This window comes from Balaenoptera physalus (genome assembly GCF_965194825.1).
Source record: "Balaenoptera physalus genome assembly, chromosome: 3".
NCBI classification, from domain to species: Eukaryota; Metazoa; Chordata; class Mammalia; order Artiodactyla; family Balaenopteridae; genus Balaenoptera; species Balaenoptera physalus.
In genome coordinates this window covers 59,540,828-59,566,377 of record NC_138890.1, presented here as the reverse complement: position 1 = coordinate 59,566,377, position 25,550 = coordinate 59,540,828, and the positions used below count along the sequence as shown (strand labels likewise).

Sequence of the window (25,550 nt, the reverse complement as noted above, 5' to 3'; positions counted from 1 at the left end):
CTTCTGGTGGCTCTAGAGGAGAATCTATTTCTTTCTCTTTTCCAGCTTCTAGATGCTGCCTACAGTACTTGACTCATGGCCCCTTTCATCCATCTTCAAAGCCAGCAACATTGTGTCTCTTAGTCCACTTCTTCTGTAATCACATACCCCTCTGACCATAGCCAGGAAAGGTTCTGTCCCTCCCAGATAATCCAGGATAACCTACCCCCCACAAGTTCCTCAATTTACTTATATCTGTGAATTCTCTTTTGCCATGTAAGATAACATATTTACAAATTCTGGGAATTAGGGCATGAACATCTTTCGGTGGGTGGCCATTATTCTGCCTACCGCAGGTTGACTGCTTGGAAGAAAATTATCTGGTCTAGCAGGACCACCTGTGGCCAAAGGAAGGCATACAAAGACCTTTATAACAGAAGTTTAGACCCCATTGATTGAATGCTTGAACCTCAGACAAGGTATTTATCAAAAATTGTTCTACAGATTGTTAACAAAAACATTGGATTTATAAAAACATTATGAATCTTTACTGGAATTCAATTTAAATTTTAAAAATGGAAAATCTGAACTAAAGAGTATTTTGCGGTTTTTTTAGATGATGAAAATGTTCTAAAATTGACTGTGGTGATGGATGCACTACTCTGTGAATATACTAAAAGCCACTGAATTGTAGACTTTAAACGAGTGAATTGTATGGTATGTGAATTACATCTCATTAAACCTGTCTTTTAAAAGGAATAAAACAGAAATTATTCTTGTCATGATAAAAAAATCCCAAAACATGCCAGGCCTAACCTTTAGACTGCCTTTTTGGGAAATAACTTTCCAATAATTTGAAAGTTTCAAAAACTCATGTCCTCAGGCTTAGGTGTTGGAAAGAAGAGGAAGTAATCTACTCCTTAATAAGGCGTTGATAAAATACTCTCTTTAGAACCATCACTGATTGCAATTTTGCAGTGTCCACTCATCTGTAATTCTATAACATGTACCATGAAAATAATGTACTTGTGAAACTGTTCCCATATTTTTTCAGAAATATTTTGCTCCTAAATTTATATTCTTTCAGCTTAAATGTTAAATTATTTTATTTAATCATTCACCCTGAACAGCTTTAAACAGTCAACATAATGAAAGTTTGCTCTTAGTACTCCTCCTGTGTAACAACACAGCTCTCTCTGAACTCATAAAAACCACAAGAAAATAGAACTAAGTGTTTCATATTACAGAACACGGTTGACACAGCCTATGTGTTACATTTAGGAGAATTTTGCATCCAACGTTAAACCAGAAAAGATAAGACATAGTGAGAACGCATGGTGGCGCTGCAGGTTAAGGTGGTGAGAAACAGAACTGCAGTCGTAGCTCCAAGATCCAGCCAGTTTCACACTGCCTGGAAGCTGAAGAACAGCTTTCTCAGTCAGAGCACAATGTGTGTGAAACCTCTTTAAAACTGTATTTAGAGACATAGTTCTGACCTGCTATACTGCAGGACCGGACTACCAGGATCCTGGGCATATATGAAGCTCCTGTGAACTCAGTTTTCAGGAAAGAGCAATGGAGATTGGATGGATGCACAATCCGAGACAAAGGCAAGTCCTAGTTTTCTTTGTTTTGCTGAGCATGTATGGGGCGAGCGCCGAGTTGGGGCCCTATTCAGTAGTGGAAGAAACAGAGAGAGGCTCCTTTGTGGCAAATGTAGGAAAAGACCTGGGGCTGGGGTTGACAGAGATGTCCACCCGCGGTGCCCGGATCATTTCCCAGGGGAACAAAGAGCATTTGCAGCTCAAGGTTCAGACTGGGGATTTGCTCATAAATGACAAACTAGATCGAGAGAAGCTATGCGGTCCGAGTGAGCCTTGCATACTACATTTCCAAGTATTAATGGAAAAACCGTTAGAGATATTTCAGGCAGAACTGAGAGTGCAAGACATAAATGACCATTCCCCCGTGTTCACTGAAAGAGAAATGATTCTAAAAATACCGGAAAACAGTCCTATAGGAATTGCATTCCCTCTGAGTAATGCTCTGGACTTGGATGTAGGCAGCAACAATGTTCAGAACTATAAAATCAGCCCCAACTCCCATTTTCGGGTTCTGACCCGAAATCTCAGCGACGGCAGAAAATACCCTGAGCTGGTCTTGGACAAAGAGCTGGATCGGGAGGAGGAGCCTGAAATCTCATTAACCCTGACAGCGCTGGATGGCGGCTCTCCGCCTCGGTATGGAACCGCCCAGGTGCGCATTGAAGTGGTGGACAGTAACGATAACGCCCCTGAGTTTGAGCAGTCGCTCTACAAGGTGCATATTCCCGAAGACAGCCCCGTAGGCTCCCTGGTTGTCACTGTCTCTGCCAGCGATGCAGACAGTGGAGTCTATGGAAAAATATCATACACATTCTTTCAGCCTTCAGAAGATATTAGCAAAACGTTGGAGGTAAATGCTATGACAGGCGAAATTCGACTGAGAAAAAAAGTAGATTTTGAAACAGTTCTGTCTTATGAAGTGGACATCAAGGCCACTGATGGGGGAGGTCTTTCAGGAAAATGCACTCTTCTCCTGCAAGTAGTGGATGTGAATGACAATCCTCCAGAAGTGACAGTGTCTGCACTCACCACTCCCATCCCAGAGAACTCCCCTGACATTGTAGTTGCTGTTTTCAGTGTTTCAGATCCTGACTCTGGGGACAATGGGAAAACTATTTCCTCCATCCAGGATGACCTTCCTTTTCTTCTAAAACCTTCAGGCAAGAACTTTTACACCTTAGTAACCCAGAAAACACTAGATAGAGAAGAAAGAGCCGAGTACAACATCACCATCACCGTCACAGATATGGGAACCCCCAGGCTGAAAACCGAGCACAACATAACCGTGCTGGTGTCCGACGTCAACGACAACGCCCCCGCCTTCATCCAGACCTCCTACACCCTGTCCGTCCGCGAGAACAACAGCCCCGCCCTGCACATCGGCACCGTCCGCGCCACAGACAGAGACGCGGGCGCCAACTCCCAGGTCACCTACTCGCTGCTGCCGCCCCTCGACGCGCATGTGCCCCTGGCCTCCCTGGTGTCCATCAACCCGGACAACGGCCACCTGTTCGCCCTGAGGTCCCTGGACTACGAGGCCCTGCGGGCGTTCGAGTTCCGCGTGGGCGCCGCCGACCGCGGCTCGCCCGCGCTCAGCAGCCAGGCGCTGGTGCGCGTGCTCGTGGCGGACGACAACGACAACGCGCCCTTCGTGCTGTACCCGCTGCAGAACGCCTCGGCGCCCTGCACCGAGCTGGTGCCCAGGGCGGCCGAGGCGGGCTACCTGGTGACCAAAGTGGTGGCGGTGGACGGCGACTCGGGCCAGAACGCCTGGCTCTCGTACCAGCTGCTCAAGGCCACGGAGCCCGGGCTGTTCGGCGTGTGGGCGCACAACGGCGAGGTGCGCACGGCCCGGCTGCTGAGCGAGCGCGACGCGGCCAAGCACAGGCTGGTGGTGCTGGTCAAGGACAACGGCGAGCCGCCGCTGTCGGCCAGCGTCACGCTGCACGTGCTGCTGGTGGACGGCTTCTCGCAGCCCTACCTGCCGGCCCCGGAAGCGGAAGCGGCGGACGCGGCCCCGGCGGCCCCGCTCACCGTCTACCTGGTGGTCGCCTTGGCGTCGGTGTCGTCGCTCTTCCTCTTCTCGGTGCTGGTGTTCGTCGCGGTGCGGCTGTGCAGGCGGGGCGGGGTGGCCTCGGTGGGTCGCTGCTCGGTGCCCGAGGGCCCCTTTCCGGGCCACCTGGTGGACGTCAGCGGCACGGGGACCCTGTCCCAGAGCTACCAGTACGAGGTGTGTCTGACGGGAGGCTCTGGGAGTAATGAGTTCAAATTCTTGAAGCCGATTCTCCCCAACCTCCCGCCCCAATGCCCTGGGAAAGAAATAGAGGAAAATCGTACCTTCTACAATAGCTTTGGGTTCAATATTCAGTGACCGTAATTAACTTTTATATCTCATAGGTATGTTGTTTTGTGGCACTTCCATACCAACATTATTTCCCCCAAAATGTGTGTTTGAAGTTGTACTGATGTTACTTTTATATTTTCGCATGTTCTACCCACCTTTACTTTTAAGTGAATGTTTATCTTTACCTGTGGTTGTAGTTAGATAGCAATTTATTCTCTAACCAAGGAGGTCTTAATTTGTAATTAATTTGCCTCCTTAAATAATAACACCAAATCAGTTTTTGCTCATGGCCCTCTCTCCAGTTGAACTTTCATTCACAATTATGCTTATGATAAAATAAAGCAGACCACTTTCAAAGTATTTCAAGTGTTCAAGTATTTCTTCATTTTATTTTTCTTGCTGTTTTTCTTGTGGTTGAATAATGGTTGCTATTCAGAAATGTCATTCTTCTTTCTTTAAATTCACCACTTTTTAGTTAACATTTTAAAATGTTTATTACTGCTGAAAATATACCTGAAAAATCATGTCCTATGATACAATCATAAACATAAACACCTTGTTAGAATGGGCCAGAAGGCAATTTTCTTAGTGTCTCTTCCTTACTCAGCCTGGAGGGTTATTCTGAAGACACATTAATATTGTGGCCACCCACAGAATACTGGAATATGAAGTTATAATTTTCCAGATGTCTCATTAATGTTACAAAGGTAAAATGCAACCTAGTTGAATACAGGCTCCCGAATAATAATTTATTTATTGTAGAGTGGACTTGTTTGCTAATGTGTATACTTTTTTGCCACCTGTGTTATCCCAGAATTTAATATATATACACTGGGCACTAATTTTCAAACTTTAAAAAATCACAGGCAACTGAAAAATTATATTGTATATATTATATAACATACATGTTTTGTATGAAAGAAATGTTTTGTGAACAGTGCTTAGCTTTTTTTGTGATACAATCCGAAATTGCCTGTATTATTCCATTCTATTTAATTTTCAAATGTGGTCATGATCCACTAAATTGATTTCATGACCTACTAATGGGTAGCAATCCAAAGTTTCAAAACCGCTTTTCTCAGATATTTGTAGAGTACTGAAAAGTATGAAAAGATAGTCCTTTAACATTCTAATTTTCGAACTTTTTTCAAGTCATTGTAGGAGGAAGTTTTGTTTCATGCTGTACAAGTACCAACCAACCACTCTTGCCTTTAGTAACCTGACTATATTACAGAAGAGAAAGCCTTCATTGTTGGGGGAGGATCTTTCCAATGAATTTCATCAAAAAGTCTAAAGTCTGTATGTTGTGGAAGGAAAATGTAGATGAGCAAAATGAGTAAGGGTATAGAAGGAAAGGAAGTGTGTGTGTGAGAGAGAGAGTAGGTATGAGAAAGAGGAGGTGCATGAGGGTGAGTAAAATGATTGCTTTTATGCCTGAGGTGGGGCCACAGACTGGAGTCAATGCCACGCACTGCCTCTTGAAGATATTCTAATCTTAACATTATAGAGGGGCTGGGTATTAGTCAGTTAATAATGCCTGGAAGGCAAACCTCTTGCTCTAACATATCCAAAATAATCTAATGTTTACTGTCCTTGAATGCTAAAATTTCACCACCAGTTCTTTCGAACTGTGTGGACTGATTAATTACTCTTTGAATTCAAGAAAAATGGAGGGAACAAAAGTCTCTCCATGCAGGCTAACTAAATTCTAATTTTCTATTTTCAGAAGTGGAACTTGGAGTAAGTTCTTCTTCCCTAAACGAAAACTTCCTTACATAGCGAACAAAAACTCATATTAATCAAAATTAAGTATTAAGGTTACCTCCTGTGTTTACTGTTCTTAGTGGGGAAAAGATGGAGGACTACTAGCTTAAAGAGATATACAGTGTTATAGCTGTCAACAACCAAGGTGGGAGTGTTCTATCAGCTTGTTTTCCCAGTAAGCTTGGTCTCTCTCATCTATAATGGGGGAGGGGGAAAGAACAGCTCAGGCAGAAAATCTAACAGGTGCAACAGCAGAGAAAAGGACGAGGTACTTGTCCTCTTGCTTCGAGTTTTTCCAGCTATCTGAACAGGAGGACTTGTCTATTTCTGGAAAGAACTATGTGTTTCCTGACTCTAATGGAGAGTGGCCAGGCCTTCAGGAGCTCAGATGCCCAGATATAAGTAAACCAACCAGTTCTCTTACAATGTATTGCTAAAAACAGATTTTGCTCTTATGCTTCAGATACCTTATTTATAGTTAAATATAAACCAGTGCATAGGAATCCAACTGTATCAGCCAATTTTATATTAAAGGACTATAAGTTGTCCAGTGGGAAGAGATCACTTACAAAATGGAGATGCAAGAGACTGCTCAGCCTCCCAGAATTGATTTTCTTGAAAACCCTTACCAATAAGAACAAAATAACACTTTAGGTTGGAATTTGCCAAGAGTATGGGAAAGAAAGGACATAAGGACATTTTCACTTACAAACACATTGTTTTCCTCATCTCCTTTCTACTTCAAGTCCCTATACTACTACTGCATTCCTGCAACCACTGATTAATCTAACATGGCCTCTCAGTCCTCTGCTCCAGTTGTCATTAGTGCCTTGGCTACATGCTGTACTTTTTCACTACCCAGAACTGTTCTTTCTATGAAATATGATTTCAGATCTCTCCCTCTGAGAACACAACCTTCTATGCCTTTAGCCCTCTCATCCTGCTACTCCTGTCACATATTGTCTTTGACCTTGTCATGACCTCCATTCCATGATGCTACTACCACCTATCAACACCCTCCTGTTTTAATTTCCTTCCCATCCAGCTGACTCCCTGTTTTACCACTCCCAATCACTTCATGCTCATATTCTAAATTCTCTTGTTCAACTTGCCTTCACTCTAGGATTTCCTTCACCACCTGATGAAACTCCACATTACATGAATATAGTTATCTCTTTTCTCTTACACCTGGGATGCTGCACTCTATAAGACAAACTTAGAAAATTATCAATACTATTGCCACTAAGTTTATCACACCCAAACTTAATTGGGCTTTCAAGATCAAGAAATCTTTTTATATTTTCCTAATCAGCTTTCTCTTTTATTCTCCATAACAACTACTTCAAACCTACTTATCTTACTTTAAACTTCTCACCCTACTACTTACACAACCCCTTTTAGCAGATGAACTTGCTTAATACCTTAAAGAGAAAATAGAATCCATCAGATGGGAATTATCTCAATTTCCTGTCCCCAAACCTATACTCTTGATAGCATATGTACTTGGAAAATTTCCTCTGCTAAGGTGCTAAGCCTCTTCTATTCTTATTTGACACACTTTTGCTTGGTTCTCTTAGAGATCTCATGGTTTCAAACACCATACACAGGCATACCTCATTTTATTGCACTTTATTGCATTTTGCAGATATTGTGTGTTTTTACAAATTGAAAGTTTTTACAAATTCAAAGCCCTGCAATGAGCATATCTATCGACACCATTTTTCCAAAGCATTTGCTCACTTTATGTCTCTGTGTCACATTTTGGTAATTCTCACAATATTTCAAACTTTTCATTTTATTATATTTGTTATAATAAATATAATGGTGATCTGTGATCAGTGATCTTTGATGTTACTATTGTAATTGTTTGGGGGGGGCACCATGAACTATATCTATATAAGACAGTGAACTTAATAGATAAATGTGTGTTCTGACTGCTCTACCAACTAGATGTTCCCCATCTTTCTCCCTCTCCTTGGGCCTCCCTATTCCCTGAGACACAACAATATTGAAAATAGGCCAGTTAAGGGACTTCCCTGGTGGCGCAGTGGTTAAGAATCCACCTGCCAATGCAGGGGACACGGGTTTGATCCCTGGTCTGGGAGGATCCCACATGCCACGGAGCAACTAAGCCTGTGCGCCACAACTACTAAGCCTGCGCTCTAGAGCCCACGTGCCACAACTACTGAAGCCCACGCGCCTAGAGCCCTGCTCCACAACAAGAGAAGCCACCGCAACGAGAAGCCTGAGAAGCCCGCGCACCTCAACAAAGAGTAGCCCCTGCTCGCCGCAACTAGAGAAAGCCCTCGTGCAGCAACGAAGACCCAACTCAGCCAAAAATAAAATAAATTTTAAAAAATTTTAAAAAAGAAAATAGGCCAGTTAATAATCCTACAATTTGCCTTAAGTGTTCAAGTGAAAGGAAGAGTCACATGTCTCTCACCTTAAATCAAAAACCAGAAATGATTAAACTTAGTGAAAAGGGCATGCTGAAAGCCAAGACAAGATGAAAGCTAGGCCTCCTGCACCAAACAGCCAGGTGTGAATGCAAAGGACAAGTTCTTGAAGGAAATTAAGAGTGCTACTCCAGAGAACACATGAATGATAAAGTGAAACAGCCTTATTACTGATATGGAGAAAGTTTTAGTGACCTGGATGGAACATCAAACTAGATACAACATTGCTTTAAGCCAAAGCTTAATACAGAACAAGGCCCCAACTCTCTTCAATTCTATGAAGGCTGAGAGAAGTGAGGAAGAAGCAGAAGAAAAATTTGAAGCTAGCAGAGGCTGGTTCATGAGGTTTAAGGAAAGAAGCTGTCTCTAGGACGTGAAAGTACAAGGTGAAGCAGAAAGTTCTGATGTAGAAACTGCAGTAAGTTATCCAAAAGATCTAGTTAAGATAATTCATGAAGTTGGCTACACTATACCACAGATTTTCAATGTCAATGAAATAGTCTTATATTGGAAGAAGATGCCATATAGGGCTTTCATAGCTAAAGGGCAGAAGTCAGTGCCTTGTTTCAAAGTTTCAAAGGACAGGCTGACTCTTTTGTTAGGGGCTAATGCAGCTGGTGACTTTAAGTTGAAGCCAATGCTTATTGGCCATTACGAAAATCCTAGGGCCCTTAAGAATTATGCTAAATCTACTCTGCCCGTGCTCTTTAAACTGAACAACAAAGCCTGGGTAACAGCACACTTGTTTACAACATAGTTTACTGAGTATTTTAAGCCCACTGTTGAGATCTAGTGCTCAGAAAAAGATTCCTTTCAAAATATTACTGCTCATCGACAATGCATCTGGTCACCCAAGAGCTCTGATGGAGATGTACAACCAGATTAATGTTGTTTCCATGCCTGCTAACACAACATCCATTCTGCAGCCCATGGATCAAGGAATCATTTTGACTTTCAAGTCTTACTATTTAAGAAATACATATCATAAGGCTTTGGCTGCCAAAGATAGTGATTTCTCTAATGGATCTGGGCAAAGGAAACTGAAAACCTTTCGGAACAGATTCACCATTCTGGATGCCATTAGAAATTCATGATTCATGGGAAGAGATCAAAATATCAATATTAAAGAGTTTGGAAGAAGTTGATTTCAACCCCCATGACTTTGAGGGGTTCAAGACTTCAGTGGAGGAAGTAACTTCAGTTGTGGTGGAAACAGCAAGAAAACTAGAATTAGAAGTGGAGCCTGAAGATGTGACTGAACTGCTGCAATCTCATGGTAAAACTTTCTCATGGATGAGGAGTTGCTTCTTATGGATGAGCAAAGAAAGTGGTTTCTTGAGATGGAATCTACTTCTGGTGAAAATGCTGTGAAGATTATTGAAATGACAACAAAGGATTTAGAATATTACATAAACTTAGTTGATAAAGTAGCGGCAGAGTTTGAGAGGATTGACTCCAATTTTGAAAGAAGTTCTACTGTGGGTAAAATGCTATCAAACAGCATTGCGTGCTACAAAGAAACTGTTCATGAAAGGAAGTCTCCATCGATGCAGCAAACTTCATTGTTGCCTTATTTTAAGAAATTGCCACAGCCTCTCCAACCTTCAGCAACCATCATCCTGATCAGTCAGCAGCCATCAACATCAAGGCAAGACCTTCCATCAGCAAAACCATTACGACTTGCTGAAGTCTCAGATGATAGTTAACATTTTTTAGCAATAAAGTATTTTTAAGTTAAGGTATGTACATTGTATTTTTACACATAATGCTATTGCACACTTAATAGATTACAGTATAGTGTAAACATAACTTTTATATGCACTGGGAAACCAAAAAATTTGTGATTCACTTTATTGAGATACTCGCTTTATTGCAGTCGTCTGGAATGGAACCCAAAATATCTCTGGGGTATGCCTGTACATGCTGATGAATCTCAAAGTCCATATCTCCAGCCCAGATTTGTTTTCTGTGTTTCGGTTATATATGTACACACACACACACACACATTCCACAGGCACTTACCTCAATATCAACATGTCCCAAACTAACTTTATCTTTTTCTATTTCAATCTTGGTTGTTGTTTTTTTTTCCAGCATTCCCTGTCTTAGTGAATGACGCACTAACCATCAGTTCCCAACCCAGAGAGGTGTTCATTATCCTTGAGTCTTTCCACTTTTTCTCCCCATGAAAGCCATCAATCACTGGGTCTTAAATATTTTTATATTCTAAATATCTTTCTAATCACCCCGCTTCTCCTTATCGACACTAGTATTACCTTCATCCAGGCTACCATCATCTCCTAACTGGTCTCTCTGATTCCGGTTATTCCCCCTGAAACTGATTATCATACTTCAGCCAATTTTGATTTTTCAAAAATGCAGGTGTAATTATGTTAATCAACTGTTTAAGATCCTACATTGTATTATAATTGCCTTTAGGATAAATTTTAAAATGCATGCTATATAACTCATATAATTGTTTATGTCCTTACTCTGCTTTTTTCCCCCAATCTCATTTTAACATTCTCCCCCTTCCATGGTTTAAAGCTCGAGGCATATTTAACTTCCCTGTTTCCTTAAAATATCTGTTCAAAACACTTCTTCTTCTCCTGAATGGCTCCTCCAGATCACAACTTGTAGTTCAATACCTTAGGAAAGGTTTCAGTGATGTCCAAAAATATGGATTAGATTTTATTTATTTTAACAGGCACTTAACAAGCACTTACTAGCCACTTTGTAAAAATTAACTCATTAGATTCCTATGATAATAATCCTACGAGGTAAACACTATTATTATCCCTATTTTACAGTTAAGGAAGCAGAGGTACATAACTTGCCCAAGACTTAAGACAGTGAGTAGCAGAACTAGGATTCTAATGTAGACATTTTGGTTCCAGAATCCATGTTCATAACCACTATGCAATGCTGTCTCCTAGGTATAAGATGTCCCCTCTTGGTATTTATATATTACTATTTACCTGTGCATACATTCTGGCATATTTTGATTACTTGCCTGCCAAATTTTCTAACCTGTGAGCTCCATAAAGACACACATATGCATTTTTAAAAATATACAAGTGAAAAAAGCAATGACATTACTAACTATAATCGACTGAAATCTATAAGTGTTTACAAGAGTGTAGGGGAGAATATATTTGCAATTACTCAATAAATGGCCTGAATAAAATATAATTTCTTCAGTTCAGGACATTTTAATGGTTCTTCTTGTCGGGCATTCAAAACAGTGATAATTCAGTGCACTTCATGAACCTTGTTTAAATACTGATTCAAACAAACCAACAGTAAAAAATATTTTGGAGGAAAATGTGTAAAACCAAACACAGATTGAATATAAATTATATTAAGCTACCAGCACTAAATTTGTACATTGTGATAGTGGTATAGTATATATTTTTAAAGTCCTTATCTATTACAGATACTTAGTGAAGTATTTAGAGGTAAAAATACGTGATGTCTGGGATTTGCTTTAAAATACTCCAGATGAATTTATGAATTACTTGTTCAAAGAGACAAAAAAAAAAATTCTACTGAAAAAATTCATAGAGACGCATGGTGGCGCTGCAGGATAAGATGAAAAGAGTGCTTCTACAACACTGTGGGCTCCATTATTCACGGCAACAGAGAACATCCAACCCACTGAAAAGAGAGATATTAAGGAGCTTCACCTACAGACCTGCTGGAGGTTTATATACCCTCTAGAAGTTTCCAACTAAAAAAAGAATCAGAGCCTCAGCTTGCAAAATTAGAGCTGACCTTAAATTTTTCCACAAAAGAGTTTTCTTGAAGAAACCATGGAGATCGGAGGGGCACTCGTTCTGCGGAAAAGGCAAGTTCTGATTATCTTTGTTTTACTGGGATTGTCTCAGGCAGGTCCTGAGTCTGTGCGCTATTCTGTGGCAGAGGAAACAGAAATTGGCTCTTTTGTGGCCAATCTGGCAAGGGATCTGGGGCTTGGGGTGGAGGAGCTCTCTTCTCGGGAGGCGCGGGTAGTGTGTGATGATAATGAAAAGCATTTGCAACTCGACTTGCTGACCGGGGATTTGCTCGTAAATGAGAAACTGGACCGGGAAGAGCTGTGTGACTCCACGGAGCCCTGTGTGCTGCATTTTCAGATGGTAGTGGAAAACCCTTTACAGTTTTTTCGGGCTGAGCTGCATATCAAAGATATAAATGATCACTCCCCTACATTTCTTGACAAGGAAATAGTTATTAAAATATCAGAGAGTACCATTATTGGAACCACATTCCTAATGGAGAGTGCCCAAGATTTGGATGTAGGAAGCAACAGTCTCCAAAACTACACAGTTAGCCCAAATTCTCACTTCTACGTTAAAATTCAAGACAGTGGTGACGGAAAGATATACCCTGAACTGGTCCTGCACAGAGCGTTGGACCATGAGGAGGAGCCTGAGCTCAGATTAACACTCATAGCACTGGATGGTGGATCCCCGCCCAGGTCTGGGACAACTTTGGTCCTCATCAAGGTCTTGGACATCAATGACAATGCCCCAGAGTTTCCTCAGAGGCTCTATGAGGTGCAGGTCCTGGAGGACACACCTGTTGGCTCTTGGATTATCACCATCTCTGCTAAGGATCTGGATGCAGGAAACTATGGGAAAATATCTTATACATTTTTTCATGCATCAGAAGATATTCGTAAAACATTTGAAATCAATCCACTATCTGGGGAAGTTCATTTGAGATCACGCTTGGATTTTGAAGCAATACAGTCATACATTATAAATATTCAGGCAACAGATGGTGGGGGTCTTTCGGAAGAATGCACTCTTCTCGTTAAAGTAATAGATATAAATGACAATCCACCAGAAGTGACCATGTCATCAATTACAAAGATAATTCCAGAGAGCGCCTCAGAGACCCTTGTGGCTCTTTTTAGTGTCCGAGACCAAGACGCTGGGGAAAATGGGAGGGTCGTTTGCTCTATTCAAGATGACCTCCCATTTTTCCTGAAACGAACCTTCAAGAACTTTTTCACTCTAGTTGCAGAAAAAGCACTGGACAGAGAGGAAAGAGCCGAGTACAACATCACCATCACCGTCACTGACATGGGAACCCCCAGGCTGAAAACCGAGCACAACATAACCGTGCTGGTGTCCGACGTCAACGACAACGCCCCCGCCTTCACCCAGACCTCCTACACCCTGTCCGTCCGCGAGAACAACAGCCCCGCCCTGCACATCGGCACCGTCCGCGCCACAGACAGAGACGCGGGCGCCAACGCCCAGGTCACCTACTCGCTGCTGCCGCCCCTCGACCCGCACGTGCCCCTGGCCTCCCTGGTGTCCATCAACCCGGACAACGGCCACCTGTTCGCCCTGAGGTCCCTGGACTACGAGGCCCTGCGGGCGTTCGAGTTCCGCGTGGGCGCCGCCGACCGCGGCTCGCCCGCGCTCAGCAGCCAGGCGCTGGTGCGCGTGCTCGTGGCGGACGAGAACGACAACGCGCCCTTCGTGCTGTACCCGCTGCAGAACGCCTCGGCGCCCTGCACCGAGCTGGTGCCCAGGGCGGCCGAGGCGGGCTACCTGGTGACCAAGGTGGTGGCGGTGGACGGCGACTCGGGCCAGAACGCCTGGCTGTCGTACCAGCTGCTCAAGGCCACGGAGCCCGGGCTGTTCGGCGTGTGGGCGCACAACGGCGAGGTGCGCACGGCCCGGCTGCTGAGCGAGCGCGACGCGGCCAAGCACAGGCTGGTGGTGCTGGTCAAGGACAACGGCGAGCCGCCGCTGTCGGCCAGCGTCACGCTGCACGTGCTGCTGGTGGACGGCTTCTCGCAGCCCTACCTGCCGGCCCCGGAAGCGGAAGCGGCGGACGCGGCCCCGGCGGCCCCGCTCACCGTCTACCTGGTGGTCGCCTTGGCGTCGGTGTCGTCGCTCTTCCTCTTCTCGGTGCTGGTGTTCGTCGCGGTGCGGCTGTGCAGGCGGGGCGGGGCGGCCTCGGTGGGTCGCTGCTCGGTGCCCGAGGGCCCCTTTCCGGGCCACCTGGTGGACGTCAGCGGCACGGGGACCCTGTCCCAGAGCTACCAGTACGAGGTGTGTCTCATGGGAGGTACTGGGACGAATGAGTTTAAATTTCTGAAGCCGATTATCCCTAATCTTCCAGTCCAAGACACCAGTAGGCATATGGGGGAAAATGAGAACTTTAGGAATAGCTTTGGATTCAACATTCAATAAAATAATTTACTTTAAACTTCTAATCTTTTGTCATTCTTGGCAAACTGTGGATCCATTTTGCCAATCTGTAATAGATTTTACGTTGGACGGTAGTTGCATGCATTATCATTTCTCATGTTCTCCGCACAGTTGCTTTAAAAATCTTTATTTGTGGCTATAATGACATGGAAAAATAATGTGTTCTGCTTTTTCATATATTTGGTCAAAATGTCATATTAATGGAGTTATTGCTAATTTTTTGTTCTGATAATGGCATTGTTATGCAAGACGATGTTATTATTTGGAGGGGCAAACTCAAGTATTAAGAGCAAATGCCACAATGTATGTAATTTACTTCTAGACGTTTCATCAAAGCATAGATACAGCAAAAATTAAAAGTGCTGTTGAAGCTGGGTGGAAAGTATATTGGATTTTACTGCACTATTCCCATTGAAAATTTTCATCATAAAGGGTAAAAGTGCCACCTCTCCAGTATTCAGTAGTAGGGTATCTTATTTGTTTGTTTGTTTGTTGTTATATAGTGTTTTTCAAGAATTCATTTTATGACAAGATAAAAGTGACCACACTGAAAATTATTGATTTCTTAAGTAATTTTCCTTTTTTACTGTTGTCGTTGATGCTGTTTTGGGGGAGGAGTCTTATAATGTTCTGGGATTTTACGTTGCTATTTTGTTTTCTTTCAATATACCACATTTGCTGGTTTAAATTTGTATTATTTTATATTGTTCATTACGTAACTCATATGTTCATGGTATCATCTTAAGTAAATACTCCTCCATCAGAAGAGTACAGATAAAAACTTCTTAAGAAATTAAAATGAAAATTCAAACTGGTAGAGAAATAAATTAGGTTCACTTTTCTATTGATTTTTTAAAGTAAATATAAAAAAATCCTTAATACTTTGTGGCCTTTCTCAGATGTTCACAAAGAAGGAATGGGTCTATATTAATGGTTTATAGATGTCTCATGGTGTTCCAAATTATAATGTCTCCAATCTATTAGTGTACAGTTCAGTGGACACTTTGGTAACTAGAATGTAGTGTGGATATAGAGCTACTGTGCATATACATTTCTGTGATTTCTCTCATAAAATTAAATATTGTAGACTAGATGATATAGTAAAATGCAATTTTGCTTGACATTGTGAAATGGCTAAAACAAATTCCAGTTTTCTTAGGAATTTTTTTCTTTGCTTCATGCAGTTTTTCCTGGTCTTATTTTGTGTTACAACAGATATTTACTAGTTGTGAGAATTTTCTTAAATAGACATTTAAGCAGTACAATCCTGAAAAAGAATGTTTGGGCCCTCTTTATCTCTCAGAGTCATAAGAAGCAAAGCTTATGCTTCATATGCATAAGAGTAAGAGCAGATAACAAAATATCCTATTTGAATGGTACAGAAACAAACTTGTACACTACCAAATAGAATGGAATTCAGTGTCAGATATTTTATATAAGAAAATTTGGTGATGATTGAAGAGGTGTCAAAATCACTTGGGGTTGGGGGGAAGAGACTGATTACTTAGCAATGTTATTGGGAAAACTGGCTCACTATATAAAGAAACAAAATCCTTATCTCATGTGATATAAAAATAAACTTCATGTGGATCTAAGAGGTGAATTTGAAATATTTAATTGGAAAAAATGTAACAAGTCTAAGTAAAAATATCTTTATGACCTTATTATTGATTTCGATTTCTTAAACAAGGCTTTAAAAGTGCAAACAATAAGGATAAAAATTGACAAATATTACTACCTCAAAACTAGAGGATAGCCCAGACAAGCTAGCAGATGACAGACAGGGAGAAGCTACTTGCAGCATTTTAACTGAGAAGGATTAATATTTAGATTATTCAGATAAGTCTTGCAGATAGCAAAAGTCAGAAAGTCGGGAGAGCCAATAGAATATTTTTAAAAGGACAAAAGGGAAAGGTAATTCAAAAGAGGGGAAAACAGAAAGTCTGAGAAGAACATGAAGTAATGCTCAACCTCATTAGTTGCTGATACACATGATAAATTAGCAGTTTATACCCATAGCATTAGTAAAGATGACAAATTTCCATCAAGTGGAACCATAGGAAATTGCATATACACCCCATTTTGAAGGAGTTTCAATAGTATTTAATGAAATTTAGTACGTACATACTTTATGATACAGCAATTCTACTTTGGGGCATATAAGCCAGAAAACTCTTACACAGCTTTACAAAATGAAGTGCATGATAATGTTCATCTTGGGAAAGCAAAGAATAGGAGTCTATCTACATATCCATCAGTAAAGCAACTGATAAATAAAATGTGGAACATGTTTGTGAAGGATTATTATGCAGTGATCAAAAGGAGTGAACTAGGTGTACAGACAACCACATTAATAAATTCCAAATGTTTCAAAAGGAAGAAAGAGCCTGAGATTTATTGTACATACCATATATATCCATATAATACATAATATCTCAAACTTATAGAAATATACAAATATATAAACATTGGAAGAAGAGAAGAAGAAACAAATGTAGGAAAGAAGATGTGTGTTTCTACATAGGAGTGCAGACAGAAGTGTGAGCTATACCAATGTCAATGATAAGACATTGTTTAAACTGATTGCAGCATTATAGAGTTGATTTAGTATTGATCAGATGAAGTTGGTTTTTTAAAAAAACATTATTTCTCTATCCTCTCAATAAGATCAATTTCCCATACTCCATGAAAGCTAAGAATTTGCTTGTCATTTTAAGACATAACAATATCCTTAAGAGTTTACCTTTTTAATAAGGGTGGTATACATTATGTACACCAACACTTCCACTGAAAAAAATAGCTAATAAAACACTAATATATTGTCAGGTCACAGTTAACGTTTAAAGGTAACTCAGAGAGAGAAAAACAGCCCCAAATCCACTTTTTTCCTTGGGAACAATTGGAATTCTGGGATAGGTGAACCTCTATTTTGACGGTGTATATGGGGGAGGAAATCAAAGCCCGACAAACTGAGAAGCTGATAGAAGACCCTCACTTTAATAAATATGGAATCCTAAGAACGACACCTTTATGGTAGTATTAAACTGGAAATGGATGAGCCCTTGTATGCAATTTCAGCCTTGAACTGGAGTTTCAGCGTTGAACTTGATTTAAGGTGGTCATTGACAAGTAGTGCTCCCAGATCCTGATAGAACCAAATGCAGACCTTCTATGAAAGAAGTTTATTCATCTTAATCCTAGAATTATTCATATAAATAATTTTTATGTTCTTAACTTGAATATAAAGATAACTGCACGCACAAGGAAACATGACACCATGAGTGAGAGCCAGCAGAAAACATAAAACACTTGCAAACACACATAAACTTGCAAACACTTCAAATATTTTGATTATCAGAAACAGTCTATAAGAAGCTAACAACTTTAACTGAAATAAAAGTTACACCTGAAAATGTACAGGGAACAAGAAACAATAATGTGAAAGATGAGGAAAGAACCAAATAGAGCTCCTAGAACTGAAAAATATAAAAATCAAAATTTTAAACTGAATAAAAGGTTTAATAGAAAACTAGATGCAGTGAAATAAAGAATTTGTGGAGCGAAAGATAGGTCAAACTATAACTTATCCCACATATAGCTCAGAGGGTTAATAAGGTGGAAAATATGGAGGAGGTGGTTAGAAATGCAGAACAGAGTAAAAAAGTTTAACATATATTTAACCAGAATTTCAGGAGAGATGAGAAAGAATAATGGCTGGGAATTGTCCAGAATTGATGAAAACCTTAATGCACAGATTCAGTAGACCCAAATAAACCTAACAGGATAAATGAAAGATAACCATACCTGGAAACATCATTGTGAAATTTCATAAAGACAAGGATAAAATTTTTTAAAGAAAAGTCATGGGAAAAAGACATTTAATCTTTAAACACATGAGAGACTGAAATCTATGTTCCATTTGACAATTTCTCAACAGTATTAATGGAAACTAAAAGAAAGATACCATCCAAGTGCTGAAAGAAATCAGTAAACCTTCCTGCCTAAATAGTCTCTGCATATGAGTCATCAAATGAGAGAATCAAATCAACTGGATGTCAGTTGGTTTTAAATTAATCAAGATCATGGGAAAGAAGTGGTATAGAGCTATTTTTCAAATATAACTTCATAGTTTTCCTCTGTCCCTCCCTTGCCACAGTTCTGAGTCCAGGAGTTTGACCTACTCTGTTTCTAGCCTTCTTCATCTCTAGTGACATCTAATTCTACCCTAGTCTAGTAGATCTATAAGACCATGGCCAGCTTCTGAAGATGGTAGTCTTTTAGAGCTGCACCTCTGAAATCACAAATTCAAACATACTTCTCTTAATCTACAACTTACATTCCTTCTCAAAGGGCTTCAATCACCACTCATACCAATAAATCCCACATTTGTCTCTGCAGCCCAAACCTCTTTCCTCAACTTAATTTATATAATGTAAGATCATTTATGTAACAATTTATATGGATACTCTATGGACACCTCAAACTCAACATGTTTTAAATTAAAACTTTCCATTCCTCAAAACTAAACGTCTTCTCCAGCTCTAAACATGTTCCTCTTTTCTCCTCTTCCTGTGTTTACTCTATCAGTTAATAGCACTAACACTCTCCCAGTTCCCTAAGCCTGAAAAAAAGTACATTGACTTTTACTCCTTATTCTACTCTGTGTCTAATCACCATATCCTGTATATTTTATCTTTATCATTCTAATACAACTCTATAACTGCATTTCTAGGTGACAGCAATATTATCTCTTACCTGTATTAATGGAACAACTTCTAATCCATCCCTTGCCTCTAGTCTTAACTCCTCTGTGATTTATCTTCAACTCTGAAACAGGATGATCTTCCTGAAAAATAAGAACACGGTCATGTCACTTTTCTATTTAAAACACTTTAATAATCTTGCATTTCTATTGATGTAGATTCCAAATGACTTGGCATGGCTTACAAAATACTTGCTGATCTTTCCAATCTCAACTCTCACCATTTCTCTCCTCTTACTCTATGGCTCAGCCATACTGATCCTATTTCAGTTCTTCCAAAATACTTCTTTCATTTTTGGATTTGCACAATCATGTTTTTAGTTTGCTGGAAATTTTACCCCACACCCAATTTTTGTTTGGATTACTCAAACTCGTTTTTCATGTATCAAATTAGAATAAACTTTTTCCGGAAAAGTCTTTCCTCTACTTCAAATCCTGGTTAGATGACCCTCATCTATGCTCTTATATTAGCATGAACTTTTGCTATCATGGCATTCATTATGCTCTATTTTAAATGTGTGACCACTTTTCTGCCTCCATCTTTCAGGACAGAAACTATGTCTGTCTGTTTACCACTCTATTCCTAACACAAAGTGTATGCTCAATAAATATTTGCTGAAAAAATTAATGAATGGATGATAATATATTTAGAATTATGTCTCTGGAAGTCCTGGGTCTACAAAGCAGAATTCAGTTCCACAACTGAACTGGGTTCTAGTTTGTTCAACTTTTTAAAAATGTTGACAGAAACTGGACATATCTTACATTATTCACTACTCTTGAGCACTTACTTTCGACTACACTTATGGAGTATCCCTAAATAAACAGTACCATTTACCCAGCCTGAAATGTCCAGCCTCCCCAAAACAATTATTTGTACATACCAGTTCAGTTTTAAATACATGACATTATCTTTATTGTCTTTTCAAAGCATATTTGCTGATATCTAAAGAAGACTAAGATCTTTGGTTCCCGTTTCCAATTTTCCTGGGAACCTCTTGCTCACTAAGTCAATTACATAAAAAAGTCCTCTTAACTATTTTTAGTTGTTTTAATTGTTTAGTTGTGTTGTCTGCACAGAGATAGCATAACTTATTTGAGGTTGGGACTATATCTTAAATATGCTTTTTATAGCCACCACAGCTCTAGAGATTGTGGTTTATTGTGTTAAAGACTGAATAGTAACAGCATCACAACAAAACTGAGGAAAGAAAATAGGAATATAGGAGAAAGTATAATTCAGAGTCATCAACAAACACGCAAGATAAATTAATATTTTGTCTCAAACTTATTTGGCTTTGTTTAAAACCTGAGACTCTGCAGAGTCGCGTGGTGGCGCTGCAGGATAAGATGGGGAAATTTTTGTACCATCAGATGCTCTGGTTACCGTGAACCACTGGAACTGAGAGCTCCAGAGAAGCAGTGGTGATAAAAAGAGGCTTTCAAGAGAAAGCTAGGGAGCCAACAACGCCCTCGCCACCGAATTGCAAGTCTATAGATTCTCTATAGCCCACGCTAATAGCTGAGAGGAGCAGTTTGAGACTGAATTGAAATATTTCCGCGGAAAGACGTTTGGCTAGGGAGCCATGGAGCCGGGAGAAGGAAGCCCTCAGCAGATAAGGCAAGCGCTGCTTTTCTTTGTTTTCCTGGGAGGGTCTTTGGTGTGTTCAGAGACCTGGCGCTATTCTGTGGCAGAGGAAACGGAGATCGGCTCTTTTATAGGCAACGTGGTGAAAGACATAGGTTTGGGCGTGGAAGACCTGGCTGCGCGGGGGGCCAGAGTCATCTTTGATGACTATAAACCATACTTGCAGTTGGATCGGCAGACTGGCAACTTGATCTTAAATGAGAAACTGGACCGGGAGGCGCTTTGCGATCTCACCGAGCCATGCATATTAAATTTCCAGGTATTATTTGAAAATCCTTTGCAATTTTTTCGAGCTGAGCTTAGGGTCAAAGACATAAATGATCACACTCCCACGTTTCTAGACAAACATATACTTCTGAAAATCTCAGAAAGTACTACTCCAGGAACGTCATTCCAAATGGATAGCGCTCAGGACTTGGATGTAGGAAAGAATGCTGTTCAAAACTACACATTAAGCCCCAATCCTCATTTCCACCTTAAACTGCAAGACAGTGAGGAGGGTAGAAAATACCCAGAGCTGTTGCTGGACCAACCTCTGGATCGAGAAAAGGAGCCTGAACTTAGATTAACACTAACAGCCCTGGATGGTGGGTCTCCGCCCAGGTCTGCAACTGCACTGGTGCGTGTGTTGGTCTCAGATATCAATGACAATGCCCCAGAGTTTGAGAGGTCCGTCTATGAGGTTTTGGTACCAGAAAACAGCCCTCTGGACTCCTTGGTCGTCAAGGTGTCTGCTACAGATTTAGATGCAGGACTAAATGGAGAACTATCTTATTCATTTTCCCACGTCTCCAGAGACATACGGAAAACATTTGAAATCCATCCCATTTCTGGCGAAGTCCGTTTAAAAGCACTTCTGGATTTCGAGTTAATTAAGTCTTATACAATAAATATTCAGGCCATTGACGGTGGGAGCCTTTCAGGAAAATCAGCAATTTTAGTTAGTGTTGTAGATGTGAATGACAACCCACCAGAAATAGTCATAACATCTCTTACCAGCCCCATACCGGAAAATTCGTCACCTGAAATGGTAGTCGCTGTTTTTAGCCTACGAGACCAAGACTCTGGGGACAACGGGAGGATGGTTTGCTCAATTCAGGACAATCTCCCCTTTCTCTTGAAGCCTACCTTCAAAAATTTCTACACCCTGGTAACAGAGAGCCCTCTGGACAGAGAGAAAAGAGCCGAGTACAACATCACCATCACTGTCACTGACATGGGAACCCCCAGGCTGAAAACCGAGCACAACATAACCGTGCTGGTGTCCGACGTCAACGACAACGCCCCCGCCTTCACCCAGACCTCCTACACCCTGTCCGTCCGCGAGAACAACAGCCCCGCCCTGCACATCGGCACCGTCCGCGCCACAGACAGAGACGCGGGCGCCAACTCCCAGGTCACCTACTCGCTGCTGCCGCCCCTCGACGCGCACGTGCCCCTGGCCTCCCTGGTGTCCATCAACCCGGACAACGGCCACCTGTTCGCCCTGAGGTCCCTGGACTACGAGGCCCTGCGGGCGTTCGAGTTCCGCGTGGGCGCCGCCGACCGCGGCTCGCCCGCGCTCAGCAGCCAGGCGCTGGTGCGCGTGCTCGTGGCGGACGAGAACGACAACGCGCCCTTCGTGCTGTACCCGCTGCAGAACGCCTCGGCGCCCTGCACCGAGCTGGTGCCCAGGGCGGCCGAGGCGGGCTACCTGGTGACCAAGGTGGTGGCGGTGGACGGCGACTCGGGCCAGAACGCCTGGCTGTCGTACCAGCTGCTCAAGGCCACGGAGCCCGGGCTGTTCGGCGTGTGGGCGCACAACGGCGAGGTGCGCACGGCCCGGCTGCTGAGCGAGCGCGACGCGGCCAAGCACAGGCTGGTGGTGCTGGTCAAGGACAACGGCGAGCCGCCGCTGTCGGCCAGCGTCACGCTGCACGTGCTGCTGGTGGACGGCTTCTCGCAGCCCTACCTGCCGGCCCCGGAAGCGGAAGCGGCGGACGCGGCGCCGGCCGCCCCGCTCACCGTCTACCTGGTGGTCGCCTTGGCGTCGGTGTCGTCGCTCTTCCTCTTCTCAGTGCTGGTGTTCGTCGCGGTGCGGCTGTGCAGGAGGGGCGGGGCGGCCTCGGTGGGTCGCTGCTCGGTGCCCGAGGGCCCCTTTCCGGGCCACCTGGTGGACGTCAGCGGCACGGGGACCCTGTCCCAGAGCTACCAGTACGAGGTGTGTCTGAAGGGGGGCTCTCGGACCAGCGAGTTCAAGTTTCTGAAGTCTGTTGCCTCCAATCATCAGGAGTCTGTAAATGATGTAGAGGAAAACTCAAACTTTATAAATGGTTTTGGATTCAATTAGGAATTTTTTGGTTTTTCAGAGCATTCGGGATGAAAATTAGTTTTCTCTAAATATACTGTTTCCATTAGCTTTTTGGGCCATATAGAATTTCTTGATTTTTTTTTTCTGATTTCATTTTGCTAGTTAAGGAGATTAGAAATTTTATTTGAGAATATACTCATACTTACTCTATTATTTCTATTTTGATGGAGACAAAGAACTTTCAATTTTACTTCAGTACTGAAAAGTCATGAATATTTGTTAGTTTTTCAACTTTTCATCATCAAGCACTATTGATTTGAAGATGACCCCAAACCCATTCTCTGACTGTTGTCCAGAAATTTTTTCTAAATTTTTGATGTTGTGGTTACTTAGGAGATGAGCATGATACAAATATAATGAATTATTAGTAAATCTTCTGTTTAATATGATATTATGCCTCCTTGTCTTAAACTTTTAAATGGAGAAATATCTGAAAAAATGGCATGTTTTTGTTTCACAGTAGTATTAAGTGGAAAAGACTGCAATTTATCCTATACTTAAAGGTGTTTTCTCTTTTCTTATCAGCCTGCAGTATATAATATATATGAGTAGTATTGAAAGATTATTAGGTTATTTTAGGATATTTAAATAATAGATTCCTTTTGCGGTGTCTGTCTAGCCCACCCCATCTTTTTCTGGAAACTTCTCTCTTCAGTAAAAATGTACTGTTGCAGCCATGTTTATTTTATATGACCCATCTCCCTCTGTGATTTCAAACAACAAGACAAGGTGGTAGACATTACTGATCCAAACTGACCCAATCTGATTATCTATGCTTAAAAAAATGACTTTAGAAACTGGTTATAGTATCTCTGTTAGAAACTCAACAAGAAAGTGATAGCATGTTGGCTAAATACATGAAAGAAGCACAGAAAGCCAATCTACTTAGAGACAAAAAGGAAGGAGATGCCTCATTTTGGATTTTCCAGTCGCTCCCAAATGTGCTTTCTCTCTTGAGCTTTTGGAAATAAATATGAAATTTTAAAATAAATTTCCCTCTAAATAAGATAGCTAAGTGGATTTGTTATCTAATCAAAAGCACTTTTAGATATGCTTCCATGGATTGGACCTTACTATTAATTTGAGATGTTAAAAATTGTGGTTTTCATATTAATGTAATATTTAGGATCAAAAGGTTGTGGAATATTAGTAGTCTATAAGGGACAAGAACAAGCGTTTGTTAGAATATACAATTTTGAGAAGAATTGATGGATATATCCAAACTGTACAGTCTTTGGAGTGTTTAATAGAAATTAGAAATTCTTAGAAAATTCTACTATATAAGTTTTTGAATATCATTAGTGTCATAATAGCTTTACTGCAAAATAACACTGATAATGTAAACTGTGTTCTAAGAGATGTATGCCTTATTTGTAGGCTCATTATAGCCTTGTTATTATGTTCTTTCTTTTTTATAATATATTCCTTTGCTTAGGGGAACCAGGGTATTTTGTCATTCAGTGAAAAAACATTTTAGATCATTTTGAATTATTTCAAATTACTATTCAAAGGAGCATAGAAAAAAAGTCACTTGAGAACATGCTGTCTTGTTTATTTAGCTCATACAATGAACTAGGATGTTAGCAAAACGGGGCTTCTACATTAGGAGGAGAATCCATCTATCAGAATTGTAAAATTAATTTATTCATTGATCTATTTAGCAAATATTTGTTGAGTATCTACTAGGTACAAGGAACTATTGTAGATGTTGATGGATGTAGAAGTGAACAAAACAAAGTTCTTAAACTCAAGGGTGACATAGAAAAGAAAGAATTAAATGTGTACATATATGCTGTATAAGATGGTGACCAATGCTAGGGAGAAAAAGCAGGAGGAGGTATGGGAACTGCCCTCATATGCATTTTTCCACAGTTTGAAAGTTTCATAAAATCATAAAATCTCAGACCTTATGTAGAAAGGGTATTATAAATTGGAATGAACTAATAGCTTTTTCCTTGATGTGATTCAACCAATGGAAACCACAATTCTGGCACATAGGGTGCCTAGAATTTGAAAGGAAATCTAGAGGAATTCAAACTTTTTGCTGAGAGAACTTTAAGAAATCACATAGGTATATATGGTTATTTTTACAAGATGACTGATCACTTTTAAGCCTTCTTTCACTTCTCAGTTCTCCTCAGAATACCCCACCCAGACGACAGGTTCTAGAAGATAGGGACAATGTCTGGATTGCTTACTGATGTATTTCAGAGCTTAGTACATAGATATCAGTCACACTCCTTTGAATGAAGGAATGAATAGTTATAATTGCATGGTTTTCTGATTACATCATCTCCCCCAAACCATTTCCAAACTCCTAATAGCCATCTAGATTATTATATACAGAGAGAATGCAATTGCAGCAATTCTTTTCGAAGACAACGCATGATGGCGCTGCAGGCTAAGACGTCAA

The 25,550-nt window shown here is 41.1% G+C and overlaps 3 protein-coding genes across 10 annotated transcripts in view; all 3 read left to right on the top strand.

Annotated features, from left to right (window-relative positions):
- Positions 1–25,550, top strand: part of LOC309657110 (protocadherin beta-4) — a 121,103-nt gene that overhangs the window by 69,662 nt on the left and 25,891 nt on the right. The window lies entirely within an intron of this gene.
- The window catches only part of LOC309656999 (uncharacterized protein), a 31,671-nt gene continuing 6,173 nt past the window's right edge, over positions 53–25,550 (top strand). The window contains 2 exon segments of the mRNA XM_082453985.1: positions 53–3,950; positions 25,417–25,549. Coding sequence (XP_082310111.1) covers positions 1,555–3,950; positions 25,417–25,549 — 2,529 coding nt within the window. The 5' untranslated portion in view covers positions 53–1,554.
- Positions 7,286–25,423, top strand: LOC309657106 (protocadherin beta-14-like). 7 transcript variants are annotated; one of them, XM_082454148.1, is made up of 2 exons: positions 7,286–12,512; positions 21,276–25,423. In XM_082454148.1, exons 1-2 carry the CDS (start codon positions 11,960–11,962, stop codon positions 23,114–23,116), a joined length of 2,394 nt encoding a protein of 797 aa, XP_082310274.1. In that variant the 5' UTR covers positions 7,286–11,959; the 3' UTR covers positions 23,117–25,423. The 7 variants fall into 7 exon arrangements, with proteins under 7 accessions (XP_082310274.1, XP_082310275.1, XP_082310273.1 ...); XM_082454149.1 differs by having other exon boundaries at positions 7,287–12,280; positions 21,047–25,423; XM_082454147.1 differs by having other exon boundaries at positions 7,287–12,392; positions 21,156–25,423.

Coding starts and splice junctions, on each gene's coding strand:
- LOC309657106 (XM_082454144.1), top strand. CDS start 11,960: ATGGAGATCGGAGGGGCACTCGTTCTGCGGAAAAGGCAAGTTCTGATT. Junction 13,065..21,821: donor GACCCTTGTGGCTCTTTTTA/GTGTCCGAGACC, acceptor CTGAAATGGTAG/TCGCTGTTTTTAGCCTACGA.